Here is a 26,473-nt window from a genome sequence, read left to right as displayed (position 1 = left end):
TTTTGTGTTGTTGTTGCTACATTTAATTGGCATTACTAATATTATCTCCATCATTTTATTTTTCCTTTATTGTGATATCACTGACATACAACATTGTTGAAGGTATACAACATTGTTGAAGGTGTACAACATGTTGATTTGACACATGTATACGCTGCAGTGATTACCACCATAGCGTGGTGACCACCTCTATCGTGTCACGTAATTATCATTTATCTGTGGTGCGAACAATTAAGATCTAGTCGCTTAGCAACTCTGAAGTTTATAATACAGTATTGTTGCCTATAATTACTACTGTGCATTAGATTACCAGGACTCATCCACTAGCTGCAAGAAACCGTGACTATTGGGGTTTCTCTGTGTCCTTCCTCAGGTGGAGACTGTCTAGCTAAGTTCCTCACTGATCGATGTGCCTCAGTTTGTCCTCCTAACAGAACTGCTGGAGTTCACAAAACCCCATATATTAGAGCCTATAAAAATGATAAGAAGAAAATGAGTTGGAATTAAAAATCAGAGGATCTGGATGTGTTTTAGCACTAACATTTACATGTGACCATAGGCAAGTACCTGCATCTGAGTCACAAAACTTAATATTTACAATGCAGAGCCAAAATGAGAACTAGAGATGTTAATGTGAATCATTCAGTATAGATCCTAGCACACAAAAGAGAAAAGTAACTGACAATTTGTATCAGGGTTTCAAATCTACTGAACACTATTTGATTACCTTGGACAAGTCTTCATCTCTTGAGTCTCAGTTTCTACACTGTTAACACGTGAGAAAAGATCTCTTCTCACCTCACAGACTGCGGGAGAGCAAACTGATCACGCATTATTCATAATTTTGTGAACTCCAAAAAGGTACAAAGTATTATCTTAAGGATGACAAGAAGATCCTCACTAAATTAAAAATACTGTTTTTAAAAATGTACTTTCCTCCTTGCTGACACTAGCATCTCCAAATGCAAAGGAATATGTGGTGTACACTGAGTCCATTCCCTGGCATAAGTAAGATAGTCATAATCCATTCCTGAAAGTCTGTGGCTCACACTTACTATTCATTTCTCAGAAAAAGCACCCCTTCCCACTACCATCCTCAAATCAGTTGCTCAGCAAGTTGTCACAGAACACTTACTATGCACACAGCCTTAAGCTCTATGTTGAGGGAAATTCACACATAACATCAGTTCCTCTCCTCCAAATACATAGGTTATTTTTTGGGGGAGACAATGCTTGTTATTAGACGACACTGAACCTGTATTATAGGGATGACTATTAGAAAACCATATATTATGAGTGTGGCCTAAGAAAATCAGTTATATGACTCAGTCACAACTTCAGAAAAGAAAGTGCTAAGTTGTGTCCTACAGACTCTCAGTGCTATACTGCAGAGGGACTAATATAAACTGAGGTCAGAAAGCTCCCCAAGGAGATACACCCTGAAAGACAGGTAGGATCTGATCAGTTCTGTGTAGACTGGTGGTAGGAAATGGGATTTTTCTCATGAGATAAACCACAGGAACAGAAGTAGAGGTGAGAAAGGGCCTGGTGAGACAGCAGTTCTCCCTGAGGGTAGGGTAATACTCTTGAGTTTTATGTTCCAATTTGTCAGAGTTATCAAGAAGTATTTTTGCCAGGAGCCAGCACGAGGAGTCCCGCCTGTGGCAAAGGTCATGAGGTTAAGGGGTCCGACAGGCAAAGGCGAGTCCGGCCTTAAGGGAGCCTCGCTGGATTTTCTCGAGCATCTACCCCCAAAACCAGAGTCTGCTTGCCGTACTGCATTATGCTTTTCGCTTACACTTCTGACATTAACAGGGGCTGTCCCCCCACCACCTTTTTCTGGAAAAAGTTAATTTAGAGCTTTTAGATAGTAAGTCTCCTGGGCATAATAAGAGTGTTTCAATCCAAGAACCCCTCAGATGGCTTTCTAGCCTGCCTATAGGACTCTTACAGCTGCGCATGTGATTGTTTGCAGCCTCCCGACAGACTGCGAGAGACACAGGAAGCTCAAAACATCCTAGGAATGTAGGGGCTTCCAAGGAGTCAAAACCATTAGAATAGGACTGATTGAGGGTTTCATTTGTTGAGCCAATACTTGCTGCCAAATTTTCGTATCTTTTATTTGTTGATATAGTTGGTATATAGAAAAAAAAAACAAGTAACAACATAGATCTTTGAGTTAAGTACCTTCTTTGTTATAACCCACTGCACCTTTGTTCTATAGGGATGTAATTTTAGTGCTTTGAGGGTGATGCAGATTAAAGAAAAACACTTCAGGGGAAATGAGATTAACATTCATTAAGGAAGAGAGCCATAAAGTGTGAACAGGCCTCTTGACCAGAAGATAATATAAATCACCTGAGACCTTTTGTATACGGAAAGATACACAGAAAGGGTCAGGACTGCTGCCCCTGCATGACTCTGTATCTTCCATTATGTAAAACTTAGGGTATATAAACACCTTTTAAAAATAAAGTTGGGGGTTTTTGCACAAGCTTGGCCTCCCCGTGTCAACTCTCTCTTTTTCCCTCTCCCTCCCTCTCTTTTTCAGGCTGATCCCTTGGAACGTGGAGGCTCCCCATGTCTACTTATTTGCCCGGGCTTCTAAGACCCATGCAAGAGGAAGCCCAAGGTGGGGCACCCTCCGCTTTTCAAGTGGGCACCTGTGGCCTAACGTAGACGGTGCAAGTTTCTTGTCTTGAAACTTTATTAGCTTTCCGTGTAAAGCAAGGAATATCAGCCTCTTTTCTCCACTAATTTTCCTACTACACTATTTTTTCCTAATCTCTCTTTATATTTCTAATTAAATAATTCTTTCCTAAGATACCAACTCCATCCCCCCTTCGAATTACCCTGGATCCACCAGGGCTGGACTCCGGCAGTACTTTATGCTTTCAGCCAGAACCACCATCTTCCAGTAATTCGCCAAAATGACCAACACAAAGAGAAAGAGGAGGGGCAACTGCTACATGTTCTCTAGGCCTTTTAGAAAATATGGAGTTGTTCCTTTGGCCACATACACGCAAATCTACAAGAAGGGTGATATTGTAGATATCAAGGGAATGAGTATTGTTCAAAAAGGAATGCCCCACAAATGTTACCAGAGCAAAACTGGGAGTTTACAGGGTTATCCAGCATGCTGTTGGCATCACTGTAAACAAACAAGGGCAAGATTCTTGCCAAGAGAATTAATGTGCGTATGGAGCAATTAGGCACTCTAAGAGCCAAGAGCTTCCTGAAATGTGTTAAGGAAATGATCAGAAAAAGAAGGAAGTCAAAGAGAAAGGGACTTGGGTTCAGCTGAAGCACCAGCCTGCTCCACCCAGAGAAGCACACTTCATGAGGACCAATGGAAAGGAGCGTGAACTTCTGGAGCCCATTCCCTATGAATTCATGGCATTTTGGGTGTAAAAATAAAGACCTGGATTGTAAAAAGAAAAAAGAAGTGCTTTATATCTTATAGTCAATCTAAGTATCTATTATGATAGTATCTTTGTCCCTTAAAATATCTAATGATGGACAAAAAGAACAATGTCACCTTCCTTTCCCCACCTTACACACTACCCCATCCTTCGAAGAATGCCGACTTTCACTCACCTCCATGTCATCTTCCTTTTTCCTCTTGTTTACTGACTCACTTCCTTCTTCGTCTTCTTCCTCTTCCTCTATGATTCCTTCCACTATAGATTTTGAGCCTTCTGGACTTGTAATTCCTTCACACCTAGGTATTAAAAAAAAAAAAAGTGCTATCACACACCTCTCTTCTACACACAATTTACCCTAGAGAAGCTGATATTTATAGCTTTTTATAATCAAATACTAGTTAAAATTTAACAATGCTCCGGGAGCAGGGTGTGAAAAATGTGCATTTAAAAGTGTACAAAAGTAGACCAGGGCTGTGGAAGGTCATGGCCAACATTTCACTATACTCCAAGGGCTGGTTTCTGGTTCTTGCACTGACGCATGTTTTGTTCTGTCGTGTCCAGCTCTTTGTGACTCCAAGGACTGTGACCTGCCAATCCATGATCCACAGTCCATGGTCTACAGGGTTCTCCAAGCAACAACACTGGAGTGGGTTGTCATTTCCTTCTCCAGGGGATCTTCCCCACCCAGCGATTGAACCCAGGTCTCCTGCATTGCACGCGGATGCTTTACTGTCTGAGCTACTACTGACCCACAGAAGGCAGTAACCATTTCCTGAGGCATGGTGACAAGAGTTTTATTGGCATTATCTTATATAATCCTCATAGCAATCCCTTAAAATAGCTCTGAAGAGTTAAAAAATTGTCCAGGATCATTTAGCTCAGGAGTGGATGAGGCTGGTGCTTTTCTACTGTACCCTGTTTATAATACAACAAGGCTGAAACAGATTGGTAAAAGGCCCCCACTTTTAATTAGCTGAAAGAAACTGGCAATTACAATAACCAGGGCCAGATAAACCTTAGAGATTAGTGCATCTGATCCAACCACTTATTGTTGTTTTGCATCTAAAAATAGTATCTCTGTATTTCATATAATCAGGTAGAAACATTATGACAGAACAGCTGGTACCGTAATTTCTTTTAAAGAGAACTTGTTGAACAAAAATACATTAGCAGATGTTAAAAGTAAGACCTCAAGAGCCTATGTAGCAGCCAGGGCCAAGGTCTGTTGTCCATGATAATTTGTCATTTTGCCCTTGAAAAAGGAGAGAGAAGTGAGACGAGGAGAACAAGCAAGATAAAGAGAGACTGGGACAAACTGAAGGATCAGTCAGACTTCGGTTGTAGATTTTTTAAGAATGGTAGCTTCTGTCTTCTCTACCAAACCTTCGGTGATGTGTATGTTCACAAGTGTTTTGTTAAGTGGGGGTTTTCTTAGGAACTTGAGGTGTCAAGTTTCACAATTAGGTCAAAGTATTAACGAAACAATATGTGCTTTGGGCTTCCACAGCAGTAAATTGGGAGGTTCAGGGGAATTACACCTAGATCAAGAAGGGCAGGAAGGTTCCAGTGGGCATCTAAGTGACAGTTAAAACACAGATTCTTACATACATAGTTTTACATATTTAGAGAAACCATCACTTAAAGTAAAAATGTAAAGATAACTGAACTACCTGAATACAAACCATGTAACTCTTCACTGCTTAAACAAATCAGATCTCAAAATATTCAAGCGTTAAAAAATGAGCATTCTCACAACTTATTTAAAGCCTCTGCATTGTGTCTGCCAGATATTACTACTCAAACTGCTCTTTTGGATATAAAATCCATCATGTAGGCCTTAAAGTCAAATACATAGGAGTTTGAGTTCTAAGAATATGAGTTCTATCATTCATTAGCTATGTGATCCTGGGAAAGTCACTTTACCTTTCTGAACTTCCATTTCCTCCCATATAAAACAGTTACCTTGAAGAGGTATAGGATTAAATGAGGTAGTGCAAATGAATGAATGAATGAAATGAATGAATGAATCCAGGCAGTTATCAATGGCTACTAATATTAAAAAAAAAAAAAAAGACAACCAGACATTATGTGCTTCCTGATAGCAGTACACAAGATCACCTACTGCTGTTGCTGTTTAGTTGCTTAGTTTTATCTGACTCTATTGTGACCCCATGGACTGTAGCCCACCAGGCTCCTCTGTCCATGGTATTTCCCAGGCAAGAATACTGGAGCGGGTTGCCATTCCCTTCTCCAGGGGATCTTCCCAACCCAGGGACTGAACCCAAGTCTCTGGTATACATCTCCTGCGTTGCAGGCGGATTCTTTGCGAACAAATAAAAAACCAAAATAATAACAAACAAATCTGAATTTGATCAAACCTCTGACCTAACAATTTACAGAAAATACAAGGAATAAAGGAACATGTTAAATCACACCCTGAGGAATCAATCAGCAAATCCAGATTGTGGGAGCTTCTACAGAGCAAACAACCAGGTTTCCTCAACAAATAAATCGCCAGGGGGAAAAAAAAGAGACACAGAAGGGTAGCCTATAGATTAAAAGATACTTATGAGATTTATCAATCAACTGCTATGTATAAATTCCTATTATAGTTCTGGTTTAAACTAAAAAAAAATTAAGACAATCAAATAAGTAGATACTAAAGACATTTGATGATATTAAGGAATTGTTAATTTCTTAGGTGTGATATTGGTCTTATGACTGTGCTTAAAGTGTCCTTACCTTTTAGAGCATACTAAAATTTTGCAAAGGAAATTATATCTGAAATTTTTTTCAAAATATTTTGTCCTTAGGGGAAATAAAAAGGGCACAGATGAAACATGAGTTCATAACTGTTGAAGATGGGTAATGGGTACAATGGGATCTAATGCCTGATGATCTGAGGTGGAGCTGATGTAATAATAATAGAAATAAAGTACACAATAAGTGTAATGTGCTTGAATAATCCCCAAACCATACCCCCTCGCCCCCCATTCCATGGAAAAATTGTCTTCCATGAAACCAGTCCTTGGTGCTAAAAAGGTTGGAGACCACTGATATAGAAGACATTATTTGGCTTTGGGATTTCTGCAAAAAAAAGAAAAAGAGAAAATCTATACAACTGGCCAAACTGAGTTCTCTTATAAAAATTATCTAAAATAATGAAGGTATTCACCAACATGGTAGAACAAATGTATGACCAAAAAAGCAACCTATAATTTCTCATATGTTTCAGCCTCTAACCAGTGCAAGGGGGAAAAAATAAAACCTACTGTTTGACTTGGCCAACCATTGAGACACGGGCAGACTCCAGATTTCGAATCTGGCCACTCTTCACACTAGAAAAGTGAGACAGGAGAGAGAAGGTCATTCATCTTTATCTTATCATATCAGCAGGGTCAAATCAACAATTTTGCAATTCTGTGGGAGTTACTAAAACGGTGCAGTTATCAATGTAACTTACTATGGAGATTACCACTACTTCCCATTTCGTTATTGTGGTGATAAGCCAAGCAGTAAAAATTAAGGCACTGAAATCACTTAAGTCCTGGCAATATTTACCAAGAGGTAGATACCATATCCCATGCCTGAGCTCAAGAAGCACATAATTTAGTGGGGAGAAACAAATGAAACAAATAATTTTAATCGAGTAAGGTTCAAATGAACCTCATTTATTCTGAATGAAGTCAGAGAAAACTTTCCAAAGTCTTGCCTAAACTGAGGACTAAGGATAAGTGGAAGATAAAAGAGGGTGGTCAGAGCAAAACAGGCAGAAGGCACACTGTGAACGAAGGTAATGTGATGCGAAAAAATCGGTAGGACGATGATCTTAGAGGGAAGAGAGCAAGGAGGAACAGAAGAGAGTACCAGGAGAGTGTGACAGAACGGGACAGGCAGGGGTTAGCTCCTGGAGGGTCTTACATGCCATGATACAGAGGCTTAGGAGCTCAAACTAGAAATAGAATTGTCTTCTCGGAGTTGACTAAGGGCCAAGAAAATGACTGCCTGTCCCAGGGGACCTGAAAACACTGCCTAAAGCAAGCCATCAGAACACATTTCTTTAAATCTCATTTTTTAGCTTAAAAAAAAAATCACATAAAATTTTATACTGTAAACCCCTTGAGATAATGACTTTGTTTCATATTTTAATGATAAAAAGAAGCAATCAGAATTACTATTTCATTTTTCTACCACCAACTGAATCTACAAATCCACCTGTATTATAATCATATACTCTACCTTGAAGAGTACTGAATACATGAAGTTATCTCTGTTCATATTCAAGCCCAACATTGGGCACTGGTTCAGTCCTTTTTTGTTCATGAAGATCTTGTTCCTTTACTTATCCTGTCTTTTATTTGTGTCATTTTTTTCCTCTAGTAGATATTATATAAAACATCTAGTGGATATTATAAAACATCCTTTAAAAACATCTTTAACCCCACATTCACTTCTAGATACTACCTTACTTCTCTGCTCTATCTTAAAAAAGTTATCTTACTTGCGTTCTCCACTTTGTCACCTTACATCCTTTCCTCAACCAACCTCCCCAACATACATCAGCTTTTTATCTCCTACTTACTTTCGGAGATTTCCTTTGTCAAGGTCACCTTCATCAAGCCAATCCTAATGGTCATTTTAGTCTTGACCTCACTTGATCTCTCAGCAGCATTTGACAGAGATCATTTCTTCTTCCAAGAGAGTGCTAACACTCTCTTGCTTTCCTTCTATTTCACCAACTGTGCCTTTTCAGTTTATTTTGATGGATATTGCTTTCCTTTCCAAGCTCTAAATACTGCAGTGTATCCCAAAGCTCAGTACTTGGATCTTTTTTCTATCAACTAAATGATTGCATTCAATCTTTTTTTCTTTGCATATTCAAAGAGAATATTTTTATTTGACCATGTGAATAAAAGTCCTGATTCCTGCCCCTTGCCTGCCCTCTAATCTACTGCTCTTTGTCTCTATCATTCATCAATCGTTGGGTTAAAAACCTAGCAGTCATCCTTGAATGCTGAATCTCCCCTCACCTGCTCTCCCAACACACAATCCATAAGGCAATGATGTCAGTCTACCTTCAAAATACATTCCAAATATGACCATATAACTTCCTCTGTTGCCATCATAATCTATGCTGACCAGCATTACTCTCTTCTACAATTGTTTCCTAACCAATTTCTCACTTTTGTTATCACCCTTCCTCCTCAACTGCTTCCCCTATTCTGCTTTCCTCAGAGCATCTAGGTGCTAGAACCAAGATCCGAATCCATTTCTGACTTCAAAGCCCAGGCTTTTAATGACTACACCCTACTGCCTCTTATTTGCATAACCAAGAGAACAAAAGCAGAAATTCACTGTGCTTTAAATCTTTACTGGATTTAGATTGGTCTTGTATTTCAACATCTTGTCCCCACCTAGAATCTGGAATAACCAAAATGGCCATGTGTCATAAACTATTCAGATATCACTCAGACACAAAATAAAATTACCAGAAAGCTGGTAGTATTCTTTGTGATTCTTACGCTCAAAAGTTATCTAAAAATCAGTGGCTCTCATAGAACTCAGAACATCTTAACATTCAACAAATAGAATGCTTATTCTATCCCACATCTGACACTAGAATCAAGACTCTGTCTCCCCTTAAGAGAAGGTGCACCATGACCCTCAGACTGGTTAGGGTACTTGTTGTCTGTACCTCCTTCGCTGTGTTGTATTTATATAATTACTTGTATGTATTCCAGTTTTTTGATGAAAGGAACTAAGCCCAATTCCTTAGTTCCAGGAATTCCTTAGTTCCTAAGAATACCCAGTTCTTAGTTCACGTACTGATACATCTTCAGTTCAGTTCAGTTCCTCAGTCATGTCTGACTCTTTGTGACCCCGTGAATCACAGCATGCCAGGCCTCCCTGTCCATCACCAACTCCCGGAGTTCACCCAGACTTATGTCCATCGAGTTGGTGATGCCATCCAGCCATCTCATCCTCTGTCATCCCCTTCTCCTCCTGCCCCCAATCCCCCCCAGCATCAGTCTTTTCCAATGAGTCAACTCTTCACATGAGATGGCCAAAGTACTGGAGTTTCAGCTTTAGCATCATTCCTTCCAAAGAAATCTCAGGACTGATCTCCTTCAGAATGGACTGGTTGGATCTCCTTGCAGTCCAAGGGACTCTCAAGAGTCTTCTCCAACACCACAGTTTAAAAGCATCAATTTTTCGGCGCTCAGCTTTCTTCACAGTCCAACTCTCACACCCATACATGACTACTGGAAAAACCATAGCCTTGACTAGACCGACCTTAGTCGGCAAACTAATGTCTCTGCTTTTGAATATGCTATCTAGGTTGGTCATAACTTTTCTTCCAAGGAGTAAGCGTCTTTTAATTTCATGGCTGCAGTCATCATCTGCAGTGATTTTGGAGCCCCCAAAAATAAAGTCTGACACTGTTTCCACTGTTTCCCCATCTATTTCCCCTTAGGTACCTGAAAAAAAGTGTTAACTGAATAAATTTTAAAAGTTATCTGTGATAATTTTTTCGCTGGTTGTTACTGGGGAGGCAGGCAGGATGCCCAAGGTCCATGTTGAGCTAGTAGCAGCTGCATTCTCAGTGTGGCTGCTTAAGTGATCTTTGGTACTTCCAAGAGAGCATCTTACCTCACGGTAGTAAACAGGGGAGGCAAAAGCAACCATATCAAACACAAACGTCATTCTGGCAAGCCATATTTGGCATGAGATCCTCTGTCCTAGGAGGAATCCCTAAGATACATTTGCCAGGTTCTTAATTCTCACTCAGTATCTCTGACTCAGTAAACAGATACATTCTGCCTGCTAAAGCCCCCTGCAGTATGGTATATGTTATATGAAAGTACAAAAGAAATAGAGAATAGCTTCTGATCTCATGATGCAGGAAGAGCATTAAGATAGAAATAAAAATTAACAATATAAGTATGTCCCTTAAGGATTAGAAGACTTAGGGGTAAACGGTATGATGTAATACAGACTTGAAGGTTTTTAGCAATTTTGCCGAGGGAATGACCGGGGTGGTTTGGAGGAGTTATAGGAAGTGTTCTGGAGAGGGAACTAGAAATGGATTTTGAGCAATAGGCAGGAAAAAAGGATACCGAAGACATTTTATCCCAAAACTCATCTCTGTAGGGGAGCGACAGTGTTTTACTCATCTTTGCATCATTACCTTTTAGCAGAAAATGTTCAATAAATATGTGTTTAATAAATGGTCAAATAATTTATTGAATTAGTGAATAAATCAATGACTGGACAGCCTTTACTTAAGTGGAAACCATAGCCAATTCTATCAGTAATTTCTATGAAAACTATTTAGCAAAGGGTTTTTATTTAGGCCAAACGCAAATAAAAACCGAGAAGGGAACCTACACCCATCTGTTTCTCCACCTTCTCTGGAACAGAGAAAGTGAATCTAGAATCATGGCACATCAGAGGTGGAAAAGGCCTTACAGTCTCATTTAATCCAAAATCTCACCTTAGAGATGGAACAGCTAGACAGCCGATAATCCATAATTGTTAAGATTCTAGGAGGTACTATAGTATATTAGAAAAATGATGGGTTTTAGACAACTGAGCCAAGTCTAAAACATTTATTTTTTAAAACTGCTCTTTATATAAATGTTTCCATACATGATATTACAACAAAGCTAAGGTTTGGAAACTGAACCATTCCCTTCAACTTGGTGCTTGAGCTGATGAAAAAGCTAAAACCTAACATTTAAAATATAGATAATATAAATTTGTGGGTTACCTCCATTCAATGGCATTCTCCAGAGACTTGAAGGTTTTAGGACGACCACGTAAGAAATTCTGCATGCTATTAAGTGCATCCATGGCTGTACCTAGATGTTAAACAAAAAATTTTAACCACAGTACTTAACATATTCTGAGTCAACATAACTTAAAGAGTCAAGTATATACTATGTATCTCCCCTCAATGACAGAATTAAGTGACCATGGAGGGAAAAATCAGTTTAAAAAAATTCAGAAGGCTAATGTGATTGCCTCCTTCTAAGATGTCCTCCAGTGATTTTTGCGTCCTGGTATTCAGTAGTCCCTCCACATTGAATAGAGCTAACTTACACAAGCAATAGTGTGACTTCTGAGGCTGGATCAGAAAAAACATGGCAGTTTCTTTTTAAATAGTAAATAAAACTATGGGATGTACATACAATTGAAATATTATGCAGCCATAAACGATGTTTATGTAGAGTTTCTGATGGCATGTAAAATGATTATATAATGTGAGGTGTGGACAAAATGAGTGAAGGTGTGAAAAGTACGAACTTCCACTAATAAGATAAGTCCTAGGTATGTAACGTATAGCATGGTGATTATAGTTAATAATACCATATTGCATATGTGGAAGTTGCTAAGATCTTGTAAGTTCTCATCACACACACACACACAATTCTGTAACTTTGTGTGATGACATATGTTAACTAGATATATTGTGGTGATAATTTCACAATATACACATATATCAAGCCATGATGATGTACATTTGAAAAGTTAAATGTTGATTATATCCAAATAAAAAAATACTTGGAATGCCTTTGCTACAAAATAACATTAAAAAAGAAAAGATACAAAAGACAGAGGGACATACTTCAAGATGAAAGTCAACAATAAATAAAGATAACAATAATCTACCATGGATATCTTTAATAAGTCAAAGATTTTGATTTAGTCAGCACTAAGAAAACGGTGGTGTTGGAGAAGACTCCCGAGAGTCCCTTGGACTGCAAGGAGATCCAACCAGTCCATTCTGAAGCAGATCAGCCCTGGGATTTCTTTGGAAGGAATGATGCTAAAGCTGAAACTCCAGTACTTTGGCCACCTCATGAGAAGAGCTGACTCACTGGAAAAGACTCTGATGCTGGGAGGGATTGGGGGCAGGAGGAGAAGGGGACGACCGAGAATGAGATGGCTGGATGGCATCACCGACTCGATGGACGTGAGTCTGAGTGAACTCCAGGAGTTGGTGATGGACAGGAAGGCCTGGCGTGCTGCAATTCATGGAGTCGCAAAGAGTCGGACATGACTGAGCGACTGAACTGAACTGAAGAAAACTTACCTTCCACAACATCAATCATGCACAGACCCAAGAGGCTTGGCACCAGGTTGGACGATGCCGTGTGGACTGCAATAGCACCGCCCATGCTATGTCCAATGAGCATAATTGGAGGAGGGAGGTCCCCATACATGGCTTCAACCACATTGCCAACATCTCTGCAGAGAAGAGAAGGAAGTAAAGCATGGGATATTACTAACAACACTGTAAAAATAGTTTTCTTTCCTAATTCTCTCCTTTGATCTAACTAATAATCCCAGGACTGTAAAGGTCTAATAGACCATCTTGCAAATGCACCTAAGTAAACCTAACACAGTCCCTAGTACCTATACAAGAAGAGCTAAGAACCAAAACTTTGATCTCCTTTTACATCACACTTTCACTGTTCCACACATTTAGTTCAATTACATAAATATCTACCTTTATTTTAAACCTAAAATAAGCCTGAAACTCTGAACAAATCATTCAAATGCTCTATGCCTCAGTTTCCTATCCATGAAACAGGAAAACAATTTTTTTAAGCATTATAATGTAGCGGTTCAACATCAACTGCAAGATGAACTGTGGACCTAGTTTATTTTTTACTGTGTGAACTTGGATTAGCTACTTAATCTCTTAAGAGTTTCAACATCTATAAAATGAAGATAAAAATATCAATTACTATTCTGGATTGCTCTGAGGATTACTGAGACACTCAGTGGTGAAAAGAGTACTTTCATCACTTTACTCTGAAAAGAGTAAGGTGTTATATAAATATTAATTATTATTTACAATTTGTCATGTAAATTTGCTTGAAATATGAACGCAAATTTAGTGTTCTGAGAAACCAGAAAAATGTTCAGAGCTAATTTTTACTGGCTTCTGTTCCAGTCTTTAATTATGAGTGAACCTATTTAACAAAATCAAACCCCAAAGCTTTGAAAGGAGAAGTAAAGCAGAAACTTTGTTTTTCATTCGTGTATGGGCCTTCTTTGCTATAGGAAGAGTAAGTAAGGTGTGTTTTTAGAGACCACTGGCTCTCCTGTCTTCTGGGAGTGAGTCAGTCAGGCAACTGCAAGCAGTTTTGTCTTGCTGAATGTCACTACATAGCTCAGGCACTCATGCACTGTCAGCCATATAGCAGCTGTGAATGCAGGGACACAGTCTTTCAAATATGGTTCTCCACAGTATTCAGAATGGCAAAAATAAATATTATTTCTGAAGGAATTAATCTTAAAAATCTCATACAACAATTATAGATATGAATAGGATAGTTGCAATGTCTACAGACAATGTGAATGAGAAATAAGCAGGCCCACTCAATTTTATAAGCAAAAACAAATAATTTTTAATATTCCCTCAGAGTTAAATTTAAGGCTAAAAGTTTTGGTTTGTTATGTATAATGAGTAAAATAAAAGGATGCTATATGCAAGATTATCTAGTTAGTAACTGGATATACAATTTTGGTAGATGCTATCTAGGGGGATCCTGTCATATTTATTAATACTAGTTCATTTTCTGAAAAGCAGTATAGCGTATCACAGACAGAACAGAAAATGGAGTATCAGAGTAAGCTGAGCTCGAATCTTGGCTCTTCTACTTTCAGTGAGTTTCATTTTACATAGTTTAGGTTCTAAGTTGATGTGAAAGGCAAAAACCATGCTGTCAGGGCTACTTGAAAATCCACCAACTGCCCATTAAAATGCCCATTTTAAGATTTTTGTTTCACAGAGTGATTGAATTCAGAAACAATATAAATGTTTTATTGCTTCACCTATTTCAGCAAGAATCCAACTTGTTGACTCTTCTGATTCTTGGTAATTATCTTCAGCTCTTACAGAAGGTTTTAATCATTTGTTTTCTTTTGAACTTTTTGTGTGAGTTATCAAATTCTTATCTCTTAGCTCTTATTCACCTTTTACATGTTCCGCAATAACTGGATGAGGCCTTTAAATATTTTTCCTTTGCTAGCTGGCAAGATGTCAAGCTATGCCAGTAGAGGCAAAGGAGAGAGTGCAGAAAGAGAGGGTTTTGTTCCTGGTGTGCAATGACTCCACAAGCTCCTGTAGCTCGTCTATCATCCAAGACCTGCAGCACACACAGCTTTTCCAGTGACCAGCTCTTGCAACATAGAAGGTTTCTCCAAACACTCCATCCCCCCATCCCTAATATTCTTTTATTCTCCCTAGATTTTTGAAGTATAATTAGTATATAAAAATGGTACATAAATTAATGTATACAATTGGGTTAAGTATACACTCCTGTTATCATCACCATGATCAACTCCTGTTATCACCATGATCAAGGGAATAAACACATCCATCATCTTCAAGATTCCTTGTGCTGCTCATGTGTGTGTGTGTGTGTGTGCGTGCACACATATGCATGGTAAAAAGACTTTACATGAGAGCTATCCTCCTAACAAACTTCTAAGTGCACAGCATCATTAACTATAGGCATTATGTTGTACTGCAGATCTCCAGAACCATCCCCGGTAATTTTGCTGCAGAGTGCCTCTGGTAAGATAACTTCATGTGAACAGCTTCCCCTGAACCCGAAAGGGCAGATTTCTGGCAAGTTCTGCCAACAAAGCATCAAAGTGACTTCTATACCTTCAGTATGCCATCGTTAGTGCTCTCTCCAACAAGGGGCTCTCAATCTTTTCCACTCAGGTACCGTCTCGGTCTGAGGGGAAATAGGAAGTGGCTGCTTCTTACATCTGCTATTTCTAGTCTTTCCTTCTCTTTTTTCAAACCTGTTCCCAGCTTTACAGAGATGTAACTGGTAGATAAAATTATATTTTAAAAATGTACAATGTCATGATTTGACATGTATGCACTGTGACACTGATTCCCATAATCAACTTAATTAACCCTATATTCTTTAGAACTCTTACTTTTTACTAGCCAATTCCTCATTACTCCAGTCCTCTGTTATAATTAATAAATCTTTATATTAAGCTTTCCTTGTTTATTACTATCTGATTTCTCTCTCCTGATTGTCCCAGATTCATACATGATTAGGCAATATTTCCTTAAGGTCATCATCAATTCTTTAATTTCTTCTTGAATGTTAGTCAAGCTATCACATCCCTGTCTGGCTGCCTGGCCACTTAGATGATATATTTCACTTTTTTGTACCCTTTAAAAATCATCTGCAAATCTTTCTATGGGTATTACATGCTTGATTATTTCAGGCATTACTGTTCTCACATTACAAAGGAAAAAATGAGGGAGCAGATTCTTGGCTCTCCTTTCATGGTTTCTCAGGCACACGATTATTGAGTGGAATGGTTCTCACACATTGTTATTTCTCTCTCTTTGCCAAGCACTATGGTTGAATGATCACAGTTCAGGTCCATTAACTGTGTGACCTCACACGGTTAGTTACTGTGCCAATTTCCTCATTGATAAAAAGGTGACAATATTTACACTATGGATTAAAACAAATCATTTATTCTAAATAAATGTTTAATTTACACTTAATAAAGCCTGGAATATAGAAATCACATAAATAACATCTACTATAACAATACAATTTTGGCCACATGAATTTGGGTTCTGAAGGAAAAACAGAACTTATATCCAGATTCAACTTTACTTATATCCAGATTCAAGCTGCTAAAGTAAGAAGGGACAAGGTATTTTTGGTGCCAAAAAAATACTTGAGAGAGCAGGCATTAAACACATGAGAGAACATGTATTAAAAGCAAGGTAGCTTGAAAAAGCCTGTTTACAAAATAGAACATTGTATGTGTATGTACTGAGTTGTGTCTGACTCTTTGTGACCCCATGGACTGCAGCCCACCAGGCTCCTCTGTCCACAGAATGTTCCAGGCAAGAATACTGGAGTGGGTTGCCATTTCCTACTCTAGGGGAACTTCCCAACCCAGGGATCAAACTTGTGTTTCCTGCATTGGCAGGCAGATACTTTACCACTGAGCTACCAGGGAAGCCCATACAATACAGAATAGTGGTTTCCAAATACCAGTCATGGGACTGGCTGCATCAGATTCCTCTATAGAAAATTTTCAAAATATAAATGCCCAGACCCACTGGTAGAAGCATGAATTCAAGAGCTATGAGGCAGGGCTGAATGATCTGTACTCTAAATCATTTCTCAGATAATTCTGATGAATGGCCAGGTTTGAGAGCCACTGTAGAGGCTATACTCATCATCTACTTTGCGGTCCAGGGTATATCAGTTATTCTTTACTACCTTGTTCCCATCTTACTATAAAGCTGGAAAAAGCATGTGGGCAGGATATCTTAAGAACATCTTAGAGGGCCTTTTGTAAACAACTATTTTTCAAGCTTGGGTCCTCAGTAGATATTCAGATTCTATGCAACTCTGAACACAAGGAAACTTTTCAAAAGCTAACACAGACTAAACTGTTCCCTGAAGAATTTTCACGGCATCATTTTAAATGACCACCATCATACTGAATATACCAAGAAACTGGAGGTTTCTTTCAATATTAAATAGTAAAGAAACACCAGATATAGAGGGGGGAAAAAAAAGTAAAATGTTCTCTGTTATTTATTGTTCAACAATCTCACCAGGAGAGCCATAAAGATATATTATTATTTATGGTAGTAATGTAAGCCAGGTGATTGTATAAACAGTATTACTTACTTTGCCATTGTTTCTGCAGACAGGTCTTCAGAATTCCTGACTTTTGTTTCACCTAAAAAGAAAATATTTTAAAAATAAAATTCCCAAGGAGATAAATGATAAAATCAAGAGTACTGTCTTCCAAAAATCTCACTTTAGGATAATTAAATGGGGACTTTATAATTGTACATGATAGGCACAGCAAGGATTTTCTGTTACAGACACATCTTTATGAAGGATAATTACAGTAGCAAAGGAGGAGGATAATTACAGTAGCAGATTTTTCCACATTCCTTATACACCACCAGCATTGGAATTTGGTTACATTAGCAGACATTTTCTCAGCAAGATATATGTGTGTGTGAATTTATAAAATATTTGTGAAAACTAAAAGCCAGGATTTCCCTCAAAATGCCCAAATGGAAATGACCAGACCCAGTGACTTTTTAAATACTTTACACTATTCAAAAGGGTTGGCAAATGTGTCATTGAGTCAGTGAGTAATTAAGAACTTCACTCACCATGACCTCGAAGATCCAAAGCCACAATCCTACACTGAACTCTACTAATGATTGCTGCCTAGGAGGAAAAGGAGAAGTATTAAGATACATCAAGGTTAGCAAATCTTTCCACATTACCAATGATAACTTTGTTGGGTGAACTGCCATTAGAAATAAAGGATCCCAAGAGAATTAAAGGAATTCCCCTTTAAACAAAAATTTTAAAACTAATGACTCTGTTTTTTTGATACACATTCTGGCTCTATCCCAACTTCAAAATATGAAATACCTCTTTAAAATTTAACTCTTCCTAGCTTTCCATGAAACACAGTAAGCACCTCTAAGCAAAGCCCCTCTAAACTCTGCTATCACCTATGATTTTCATCCACACTCACTGGTTATTTTTTCCCTATTCTAGAAGGGAAATTCTCTAGGTAAGAACCGTGAGTCAGTCTATATCTTGGTTCAGCATATCACACAAATGTGACACTCAGATAATGAAATATCCTTGAAAGCAGCACAAGTCATAAAACCTACCAAAGATTCACTTAAGATAGAGCAGCAGTACATATAAGTTTGTGCCAATTAAAAATATATTGAAAAAGAAATCCTAATATCATGAGCCAGTACAATTTTATTGGTTTAAACAAACATGAAATTGAGGATCTTCTTCCTCAAATGAACTAGACTCTTTGACAGTAATACATCACAATTAGTGTTAGTAAACGTCATCAACACTTTTTTAACTTTAAAAAAAAGACAGGACAACTATCTAGGCTAACTCCTACATTTCAAGAATGAGGAAACGGAAGTCAAGAGAAAGGAAATTATTTTCTCAGGATCATACAACTATCAGTAAAAATAAGATGAGAACCAAGGTAAGCTACTAACATAACAGTCAATGTATAACATGAAACAAATCAAAGCTCTTAAATCACATTTTCTCATTTTATTTTTAATTGACATGTTTTTAATATATTCACATTATAAAAATATAGAAAATTAGTAAGAAAGAGAGGAGAAAAAAGCTCATATGATTTGCCATCTAAATGACATCTCTTTGGATGTTTCCTATGATCTTTTCCCCCAACTCTGCTGAAATACTATTGACATATAATATTAAGGCACTGGACGTAATCATTTGATACATGTGTATATGCAAAATGGTTATCACAATAACCTCTCACATAATCATCACTTGTGTGTGTGGATAACATTTAAGATCTATTCTCTTAACAACTTTCAAGTATGAATACCATACAATTAATTATAGTCCCCATGCTGTACATTTAACAGATTCCCAGAACTAATTCATCTTACAGCTGGGAGTTGGTACCCTCTGGCCAACATCTCTCCACTTCCCCCACCTCCTAGCCCTTGACAATCACCATTCTAATTTCTATTTCTATGAAGTCAGCTTTTTTAGATTCTACATATAACTGAGAACATATATTATTTGTCTTTATCTAACTTATTTCATCTAACACAATGCACTCAAGGTCCTCCATGTGGTTGCAAAAGGCAAGATTCCTTTCTTTTTCATGGATGAATATTCCTGCGTGTGTGACAAAGATACATGTTTTGCATGGAGCTATTCAGTTTCCCCAACATCATTTATTTCAGAGATTATCTTTTCCCCATGGAGCCTTCTTAGAGTCCTTGGAACTTTTGCTTTCAGTAAAGTTGAACTTATCAACCTTTTTTTTATGGCTTCCACTTCATGTGGCTGCCCCACACCATATATTAATGTTTTTATCATCTTTTTAAATTCAGTAGTTTAATCCATTTGGATTTTTTTATATTATTCTTCTACATGGGCTTATTTCTGGATTCTTTCTGCCAATACCATACTATTGATAAGAGTTTTAGAATATGCTTTGGTTCATGTACTGTTGAAGCCTTGCTTGGAGAATTTTGAGCATTACTTTACTAGTGTGTGAGATGAGTGCAATTGTGTGGTAGTTTGAACATTCTTTGGCACTGGAATGAAAACTGAGCTTTTTTCAGTCCTGTGGCCACTGCTGAGTTTTCCAGATTTGCTGGTATATTGAGTGCAGCACTTTCACAGCATCATCTTTTAGGATCTGAAATAGCTCAAATGGAATTCCATCACTTCCACTAGCTTTGTTCAGTGATGTTTCCTAAGGCCCACTTGACTTCGCATTCCAGGATGTCTGGCTCTAGGTGAGTGATCACACCATCGTGATTATTTGGGTTGTGAAGATCTTTTTTGTATAGTTCTATATAATCTTGCCACCTCTTCTTAATATCTTCTGCTTCTGTTAGGTCCATACCGTTTCTGTCCTTTATTGACCCCATCTTTGCATGAAATGTTTCCTTGCTGCTGCTGCTGCTAAGTCACTTCAGTCATGTTCAACTCTGTGCGACCCCATAGACGGCAGCCCACCAGGCTCCCCCGTCCCTGGGACTCTCCAGGCAAGAACACTGGAGTGGGTTGCCATTTCCTTCTCCAATGCATCAAAGTGAAAAGTGAAAGTGAAGTCGCTGAGTCGTGTCTGACTCTTAGTGACCCCATGGACTGCAGCCCACCAAGCTCCTCCCTCCATGGGATTCTCCAGCCAAGAGCACTGGAGTGGGGTGCCATTGCCTTCTCCGGAAGTGTTCCCTTGGTATCTCTAATTTTCATGAAGAGATCTCTAGTCTTTCCCATTCTATCGTTTTCCTTTATTTCTTTGCACTGATCACTGAGGAAGGCTTATCTCCCCTTGCTATTCTCTGGAACTCTGTATTCAAATGGATATATCTTTCCTTTTCTCCTTTGCCTTTCACTTCTCTTCATTTCACAGCTATTTGTAAGGCCTCCCCAGACAGCCATTTTGCTTTTTTGCATTTTTTGGGGGGGGATGTTCTTGATCCCTGTCTTCTGTAAAACGTCAAGAACCTCCATCCATAGTTCATCAGGCACTCTGTCTATCAGATCTAATCCCTTGAATCTATTTCTCACTTCCACTATATAATCGTAAGGGATTTGATTTAGGTCCTACCTGAAATGGTCTAGTGGTTTTCCCTACTTTCCTCAATTTAAGTCTGAATTTGACAATAAGGAGTTCATGATCTGAGCTACAGTCAGCTCCCAGTCTTATTTTTGCTGACTGTATAGAGCTTCTTCATCTTTGGCTGCAAAGAATATAATCAATCTGATTTTGGTATTGACCATCTGGTGATGTCCATGTATAGAGTCTTCTCTTGTACTGTTGGAAGAGGGTGTTGGCTGTGAACAGTGCATTCTCTTAGCTAAACTCTGTTAGCCTTTGCCTTGCTTCATTGTGTACTCCAAGGCCAAATCTGCCTGTTACTCCAGGTGTTTCTTGACTTCCTACTTTTGCATTCCAGTCCCCTATAATGAAAAAGACATCTTTTTTGGGTGTTAGTTATAGAAGGTCTTGTAGGTCTTCACAGAACCACTCAACTTCAGCTTCTTCAGCACTACTGGTCAGGGCATAGACTTGGATTACTGTGATACTGAATGGTTTGCCTTGGAAACAAACAGAGATCATTCTGTCGTTTTTGAAATTGCATCCAAGTACCACATTTTGGACTCTTGTTGACTAAGATGGCTACTCCATTTCTTCTAAGGGATTCCTGCCCACAGTAGTAGATATAACGGTCATCTGAGTTAAATTCACCCATTCCAGTCCATTTTAGTTCAGTGATTCCTAAAATGTCAACATTCACTCTTGCCACCTCCTGTTTGACCACTTACAATTTGCCTTTGATTTGATTGATTTCCTATTTGATTAATGGACCTAACATTGCACGTTCCTATGCGATATTGCTCTTTACAGCATCAGACTTTGCTTCTCTCACCAGTCACATTCACAACTGGGTGTTACTTTTGCTTTGGCTTTGTCTCTTCATTCTTTCTGTAGTTATTTCTCCACTGATCTCCAGTAGCATACTGGGCACCTACTGACCTGGGGAGTTCCTCTTTCAGTGTCCTATCTTTTTGCCTTTTCATACTGTTCATGGGGTTCTCAAGGCAAGAATACTGAAGTGGTTTGCTATTCCCTTCTCCAGTGGACCACATTTTGTCAGAACTCTCCACCATAACCCGTCCATCTTGGGTGGCTCTACACGGCATGGCTGATAGTTTCACTGAGGTAACATTAACTTCCACTATCAACTACTTACTTACCGTGAACACAGCCCAGGAAAGGGCAGAATGGCCTCCTCCATGCAGAAGGAGTAGGACTGGACCCTCTGAACCACTCTTGTAAACTCGAAAAGTGTATGAATAGTTAAAGATAACATATTTAAGCTTTTGCTCACTGAAATTTTTGATTACTTAGTTATGATGATACCAATCAGAAAATTCAGACAGGACCAAAGTATAAGCAAAGCTACAGCCTTCCAAGCTTAAGAGGCACTTATGGAGAAGTTTCTGAGACACCAGACCTGTTTTTGAGGCATGGGAGTTGTGTGACCACTTTTTCAATGGGAAAAAAAACAACTATTCCCTTTGCCCTAATGAGGACATAATTCCTGGTTTCTAGACACTAAACTGGTTCAACTCACTTTACTCATGAAACCATCCCCTCAAAAGATATATCAGCTTCAGGAATTTAATTCTTAATCCCCTCCCATGTATTAGACAATTATAGCCAAATAAGATATTAATAGTCTTACAAGTAACATCCCATGTCATGCAAGGAACAGACAGAATAAAAATGAAATAAATAGCAAAAATAACATTTTAAGAACTATACAAATCTTTGTAGACACTATAAATTTATTAAGGAACAAGCCAGTTTGCAAAGGATATATCCTTGCCAGTTTCATTCTCTACTTCTACATCTTCCATGGACTCAAAGTACTGACTCCAAGGAACAGGAGAAAAGTCCCGCTTTCTTCCAGGGCTAAGGGTAAGAAAAAGAGTGAGATTACAAATAAAACAGTCATGCATGAAAAGATAAAATCTTGATCAAAATATTAAACCTGAAATGAAAACAGCAAGATATTTCCTCATAAAGATATGAAGTTTTTATACAGTTAAAATGTGTTTTAAAAAGCTCAAATATATATAAAAACTTTAGATTTTAGGAAATTTTATTAGTATATTTTAATCACAAACATATTACATGTATATACACAAGTTCTCTCACCTTGTTCTCGGCTATAGGCTCATTCCTATCCTTTCAATCCAGTTTAATATTGTTCCTACTATAATAATTTTTGGTCACTATTGCTTCATCATACCTTTAATCTTCCATATTTTTTCATGCTTCTATTTCATTTCCCAACCAAATGGCAAACTGGCCATGTCAATACCTTGAATTTCTGGGTATTTATCTGAAGATAAGCTTACACAGAACTGAAATGACTTATCTATTCAATGTACCATTGTCTGTAATAGAAAAAAACTGAAAATAACCTAAATATCAGCAGGTAACTGATTAAAATAAATTTTGGTATATAGAGAAACAATAGTTATAAAAAGCAATTATATATTGATAAAATTCCTTTTTTATAGATATGATACACTGTGAAGTAAACAAACATGATGCACATACTACCATATGGTTAAAAATGGGAAATACATATAAATGCAATTCCTTATGTATATTCAGACTATCTCTGGAAGTATACTGATATAACATTGACGGTAACCTGGGAGGGGAACTATGACTAGGAGGTGAAGAGGAACAATTTTCAATGCACATCTCTTTCTATTTTTGAACCATGTATCATTTAAAATATTAAGTCATTTTAAAACAAAGCTAATCAATAAATACCTACTTACAACCTATGTCTTCAACTTCGGATGGAACATAAGAAAGAAACCCTGAGTCTTCCTCTATTTCCATATCTACTCTTCTTTCCAGTAATGAAGGAAATTCAGAATTCTATTAGAAGCAAAACATTAACTACTGCCTGAGATCTTCTTATACATGCTATGGGACCAAACCACAGGTTTGTATAAAGTATAATACAAAGTCCCTTTTAAAAATTTAAGTGACTACAGAAGTACTCTAGGTTGACTATAATATGGAATGAATTACAGTGGGGCAGCCGGGCAATCAAGGATGTATTCTCTCAACAGTCAAGTATTTATTGAATATTGTTTTCTACTAGGCACTGAAACAGATTAGTGGGTCTCAATCCATGTAATAAATTACCTGGGAAGTTTATAAAAATACTGATGCTTAGGTCTAACTCTAGAAATTGATTTAAACCATCTGGGATGTGGCCTAGGTACTGATAATTTTTAAAGTTTCCCAAATTGAGAGAGAGGTGCTAGATTTACAAAGGAGTATATGGTTTGGAATGACAGAGGAGTTCAAACTGCTCATAGTTCCTACCATTTCCCTATAATTCCTAACATAGTATTAACTTGGGCAAATTCAATTGATCTAAACTCTTCCTGCCTTAAATTATAGTGACTAAGTAAAATAAGATATCTTTTTAAAGAATCAAATAAATCTGGTAGTTGTTCAGTAAATGTGTAAACCTACCTTCTGATAGAAAAACTTCTGTGGAAGTAAACTATAACTTTAGTCTAGACCTATTTTTCTGGTTTGCTGGTTACATTTGAATTCCTACTGGAAAACTAAGAGCAGAACTCTTTAATTTTACTTACACTCACAAACTTATCTATGCATATATTAATTTGAGTATATATAATACAACAATAACACGGCATGCCAAACACATTATAATAGATTCTAAGGATCTTGAATGAAATTTTAATGTCTAGACCTAGGGATACGGTAGCAGCAGTACCTAACATTTACTGTACACAACAGTGAGTCACTGTTCCAATTTACAGGCATGATTCTATTTAATTCTCACAAAACTTTCAAAGTTATTTTTATCCCCATTTCACAGATGAGAAAACAGATTAGATACACAAAGCAACCTGCCCAAGGTTATACAACTACCAAGTGGCAGTAACAGGATTCAACTCCAGTTCCATCACTCTTCAAAGTCTCTGTTCTTTATTCCAATGCTGCACTAATTCTCAGATTTTTTAAAAAATCTATTTGGTTGCATGAGGTCTTAATTGTGGTACACAGGATCTTCGTTGCATCGTGCAGACTCTTTCACTGCAGCACGTGGACTCTCTAGCTGTGGTGCAAGGGCTCAGTTGCTCTGTAGCATGTGAGATACCGGTTCCCTGACCAGGGATCAGACCTGCATCCCCTGCGTTGCAAGGCAGTCTCTTAATCATAGAACACCAGGGAAGTCCCCTCAGATGTTTTTTTCTTGCTCACTCTCTCATTTATACTTCTGAAAAGTAATAAGGCTTTATTTAGGGCATATTATCAAAGGTTTCCTGTTCAGAATCTAAATATGATTAACTTTGCCAAGGCCACAGAAACTTTCTGAGTTGGCCAGGCACAAGTTAAAGAAAAAGTACTTTCTACAATCAGAAATTATTGACAGAAGAGCCTCTACTTCTATCTAATCTTCCTTTAAAAAAAAAGTTTCAGGGACTACCCAACTTTACCAACGTATGAGTAATTCCCATTTAGTTTAAAAGGCAATAATCTACACCTCAAAATGCTACTCCTACTACCACAGAGATTTTTCGGACATACTCCTAATATCTGCATTTCAACACATAATTGTTTATATACTCCAAGACTTGATGACATTTGGTAATTTAGACAAGTAAAATAGTAAGGGCCTTGTATGAAAACTAGTTCTAAAAAATGCATGTACCCTAATATTCATAGCAGCACTATTTACAATGGCTAGGACATGGGAGCAACCTAAACGTCCATCAACAGAGGAATGGATAAAGAAAATATGGTACACATATTCAATGGAATATTATCATACTAAGTGAAGTAAGTCAGAAAAAGACAAAAACACCATCTCACTTATATGTGGAATCTAAAAATATGACACAAATGAACATACCTATGAAATAGAAACAGACTCACAGATATGGAGAACAGACTTGTGGTTGCCAGCTTGTGATTGGGGTGGGGAGAGAAAGGATTTCAAGTTGGGGATTAGCAGATGCAAACCAGAATACATAGGACAGATAAACAAGGTCCTACATATTCCATGATAAACAATAGAAAAGAAAATATATTTATAACTTAGTGACTCTGCTGTACAGCGGAAATTAATTCAACATTGTAAATCAATTATAGTTTGATTAAATAAAAAAACCCTTGGCCTATATGTTGACCTTAACAGTCTATTTCCAGCAGAAAGTGGAAAAATTTTTAAGAAGATGAAAAGAATGAGGGGGTACTGCACTCTTAAAACTTTTAAAATCTAAAGCGTTGGTCTCCCATTATTAATTGTGTGACCTTGGGCAAGTCACTTAACTTCTCAAGGCCTGAGTTTCTTCATGTCAGATAGGTTTGTAGCATCAGTTTTATATGCTTTGTTGTGAGGAATAAAGTAGTCCTTTGGTTACTCTCAAATTATCCTATTCTATTCTCTGGTGGCTCAAATGGCAAAGAATCTGCCTACAATGCAGGAGACCTGGGTTTGATCCCTGGGTCAGGAAGATTCCCTGGAGAAGGGAATCTTTTCCATGGCAACCCCCTCCAGTATTCCTGCCTGGAGAATTCCATGGACAGATGAAGATGAGCCCAGCGGGCTACAGTCCATGGGTTCACAAAGAGTCAGACACAACTGACTTAGTCAGTTGTGAGTTAGTCAGCAACTAACACTTACTATTTTTGTCATGGAGCCAGTCATTTTCAAAAATTAGTTTATTCCTTGGATGTATGGATACCAGTGAGGCTGCAGAAGGAGAAGGTGGTGGGAGAACAGGACTGACATATACACTATCATGTATAAAATAGGTATCTAGTAAGAACCCTACTCTATAGCACAAGGAACTCTACTCAATGCTCTGTGGTAACCTACATGGGAA

At 37.9% G+C, this 26,473-nt stretch overlaps 1 protein-coding gene and 1 pseudogene across 2 annotated transcripts in view; one reads left to right on the top strand and one right to left on the bottom strand.

The window, feature by feature from the left end:
• PPME1 (protein phosphatase methylesterase 1) overlaps positions 1-26,473 on the bottom strand; it is a 51,466-nt gene that overhangs the window by 7,687 nt on the left and 17,306 nt on the right. For both annotated transcript variants that reach the window (XM_040258859.1, XM_040258860.1), the window contains exons 2-9: positions 22,397-22,490; positions 21,770-21,862; positions 17,635-17,692; positions 17,135-17,186; positions 12,523-12,677; positions 11,197-11,287; positions 6,698-6,763; positions 3,598-3,721 (exon numbers count right to left, since the gene is read on the bottom strand). In XM_040258859.1, coding sequence (XP_040114793.1) covers positions 3,598-3,721; positions 6,698-6,763; positions 11,197-11,287; positions 12,523-12,677; positions 17,135-17,186; positions 17,635-17,692; positions 21,770-21,862; positions 22,397-22,490 — 733 coding nt within the window. The remainder of the gene's footprint in view (positions 1-3,597; positions 3,722-6,697; positions 6,764-11,196; positions 11,288-12,522; positions 12,678-17,134; positions 17,187-17,634; positions 17,693-21,769; positions 21,863-22,396; positions 22,491-26,473) is intronic.
• LOC120876792 lies at positions 2,931-3,420 on the top strand (annotated as a pseudogene).

The sequence above is a fragment of the Oryx dammah genome, unplaced genomic scaffold (assembly GCF_014754425.2).
Source record: "Oryx dammah isolate SB20612 unplaced genomic scaffold, SCBI_Odam_1.1 HiC_scaffold_17, whole genome shotgun sequence".
Taxonomy (NCBI): domain Eukaryota; kingdom Metazoa; phylum Chordata; class Mammalia; order Artiodactyla; family Bovidae; genus Oryx; species Oryx dammah.
The sequence above is the reverse complement of the archived record's forward strand: the minus strand, read 5'-3'. Positions and strand labels throughout refer to the sequence as shown.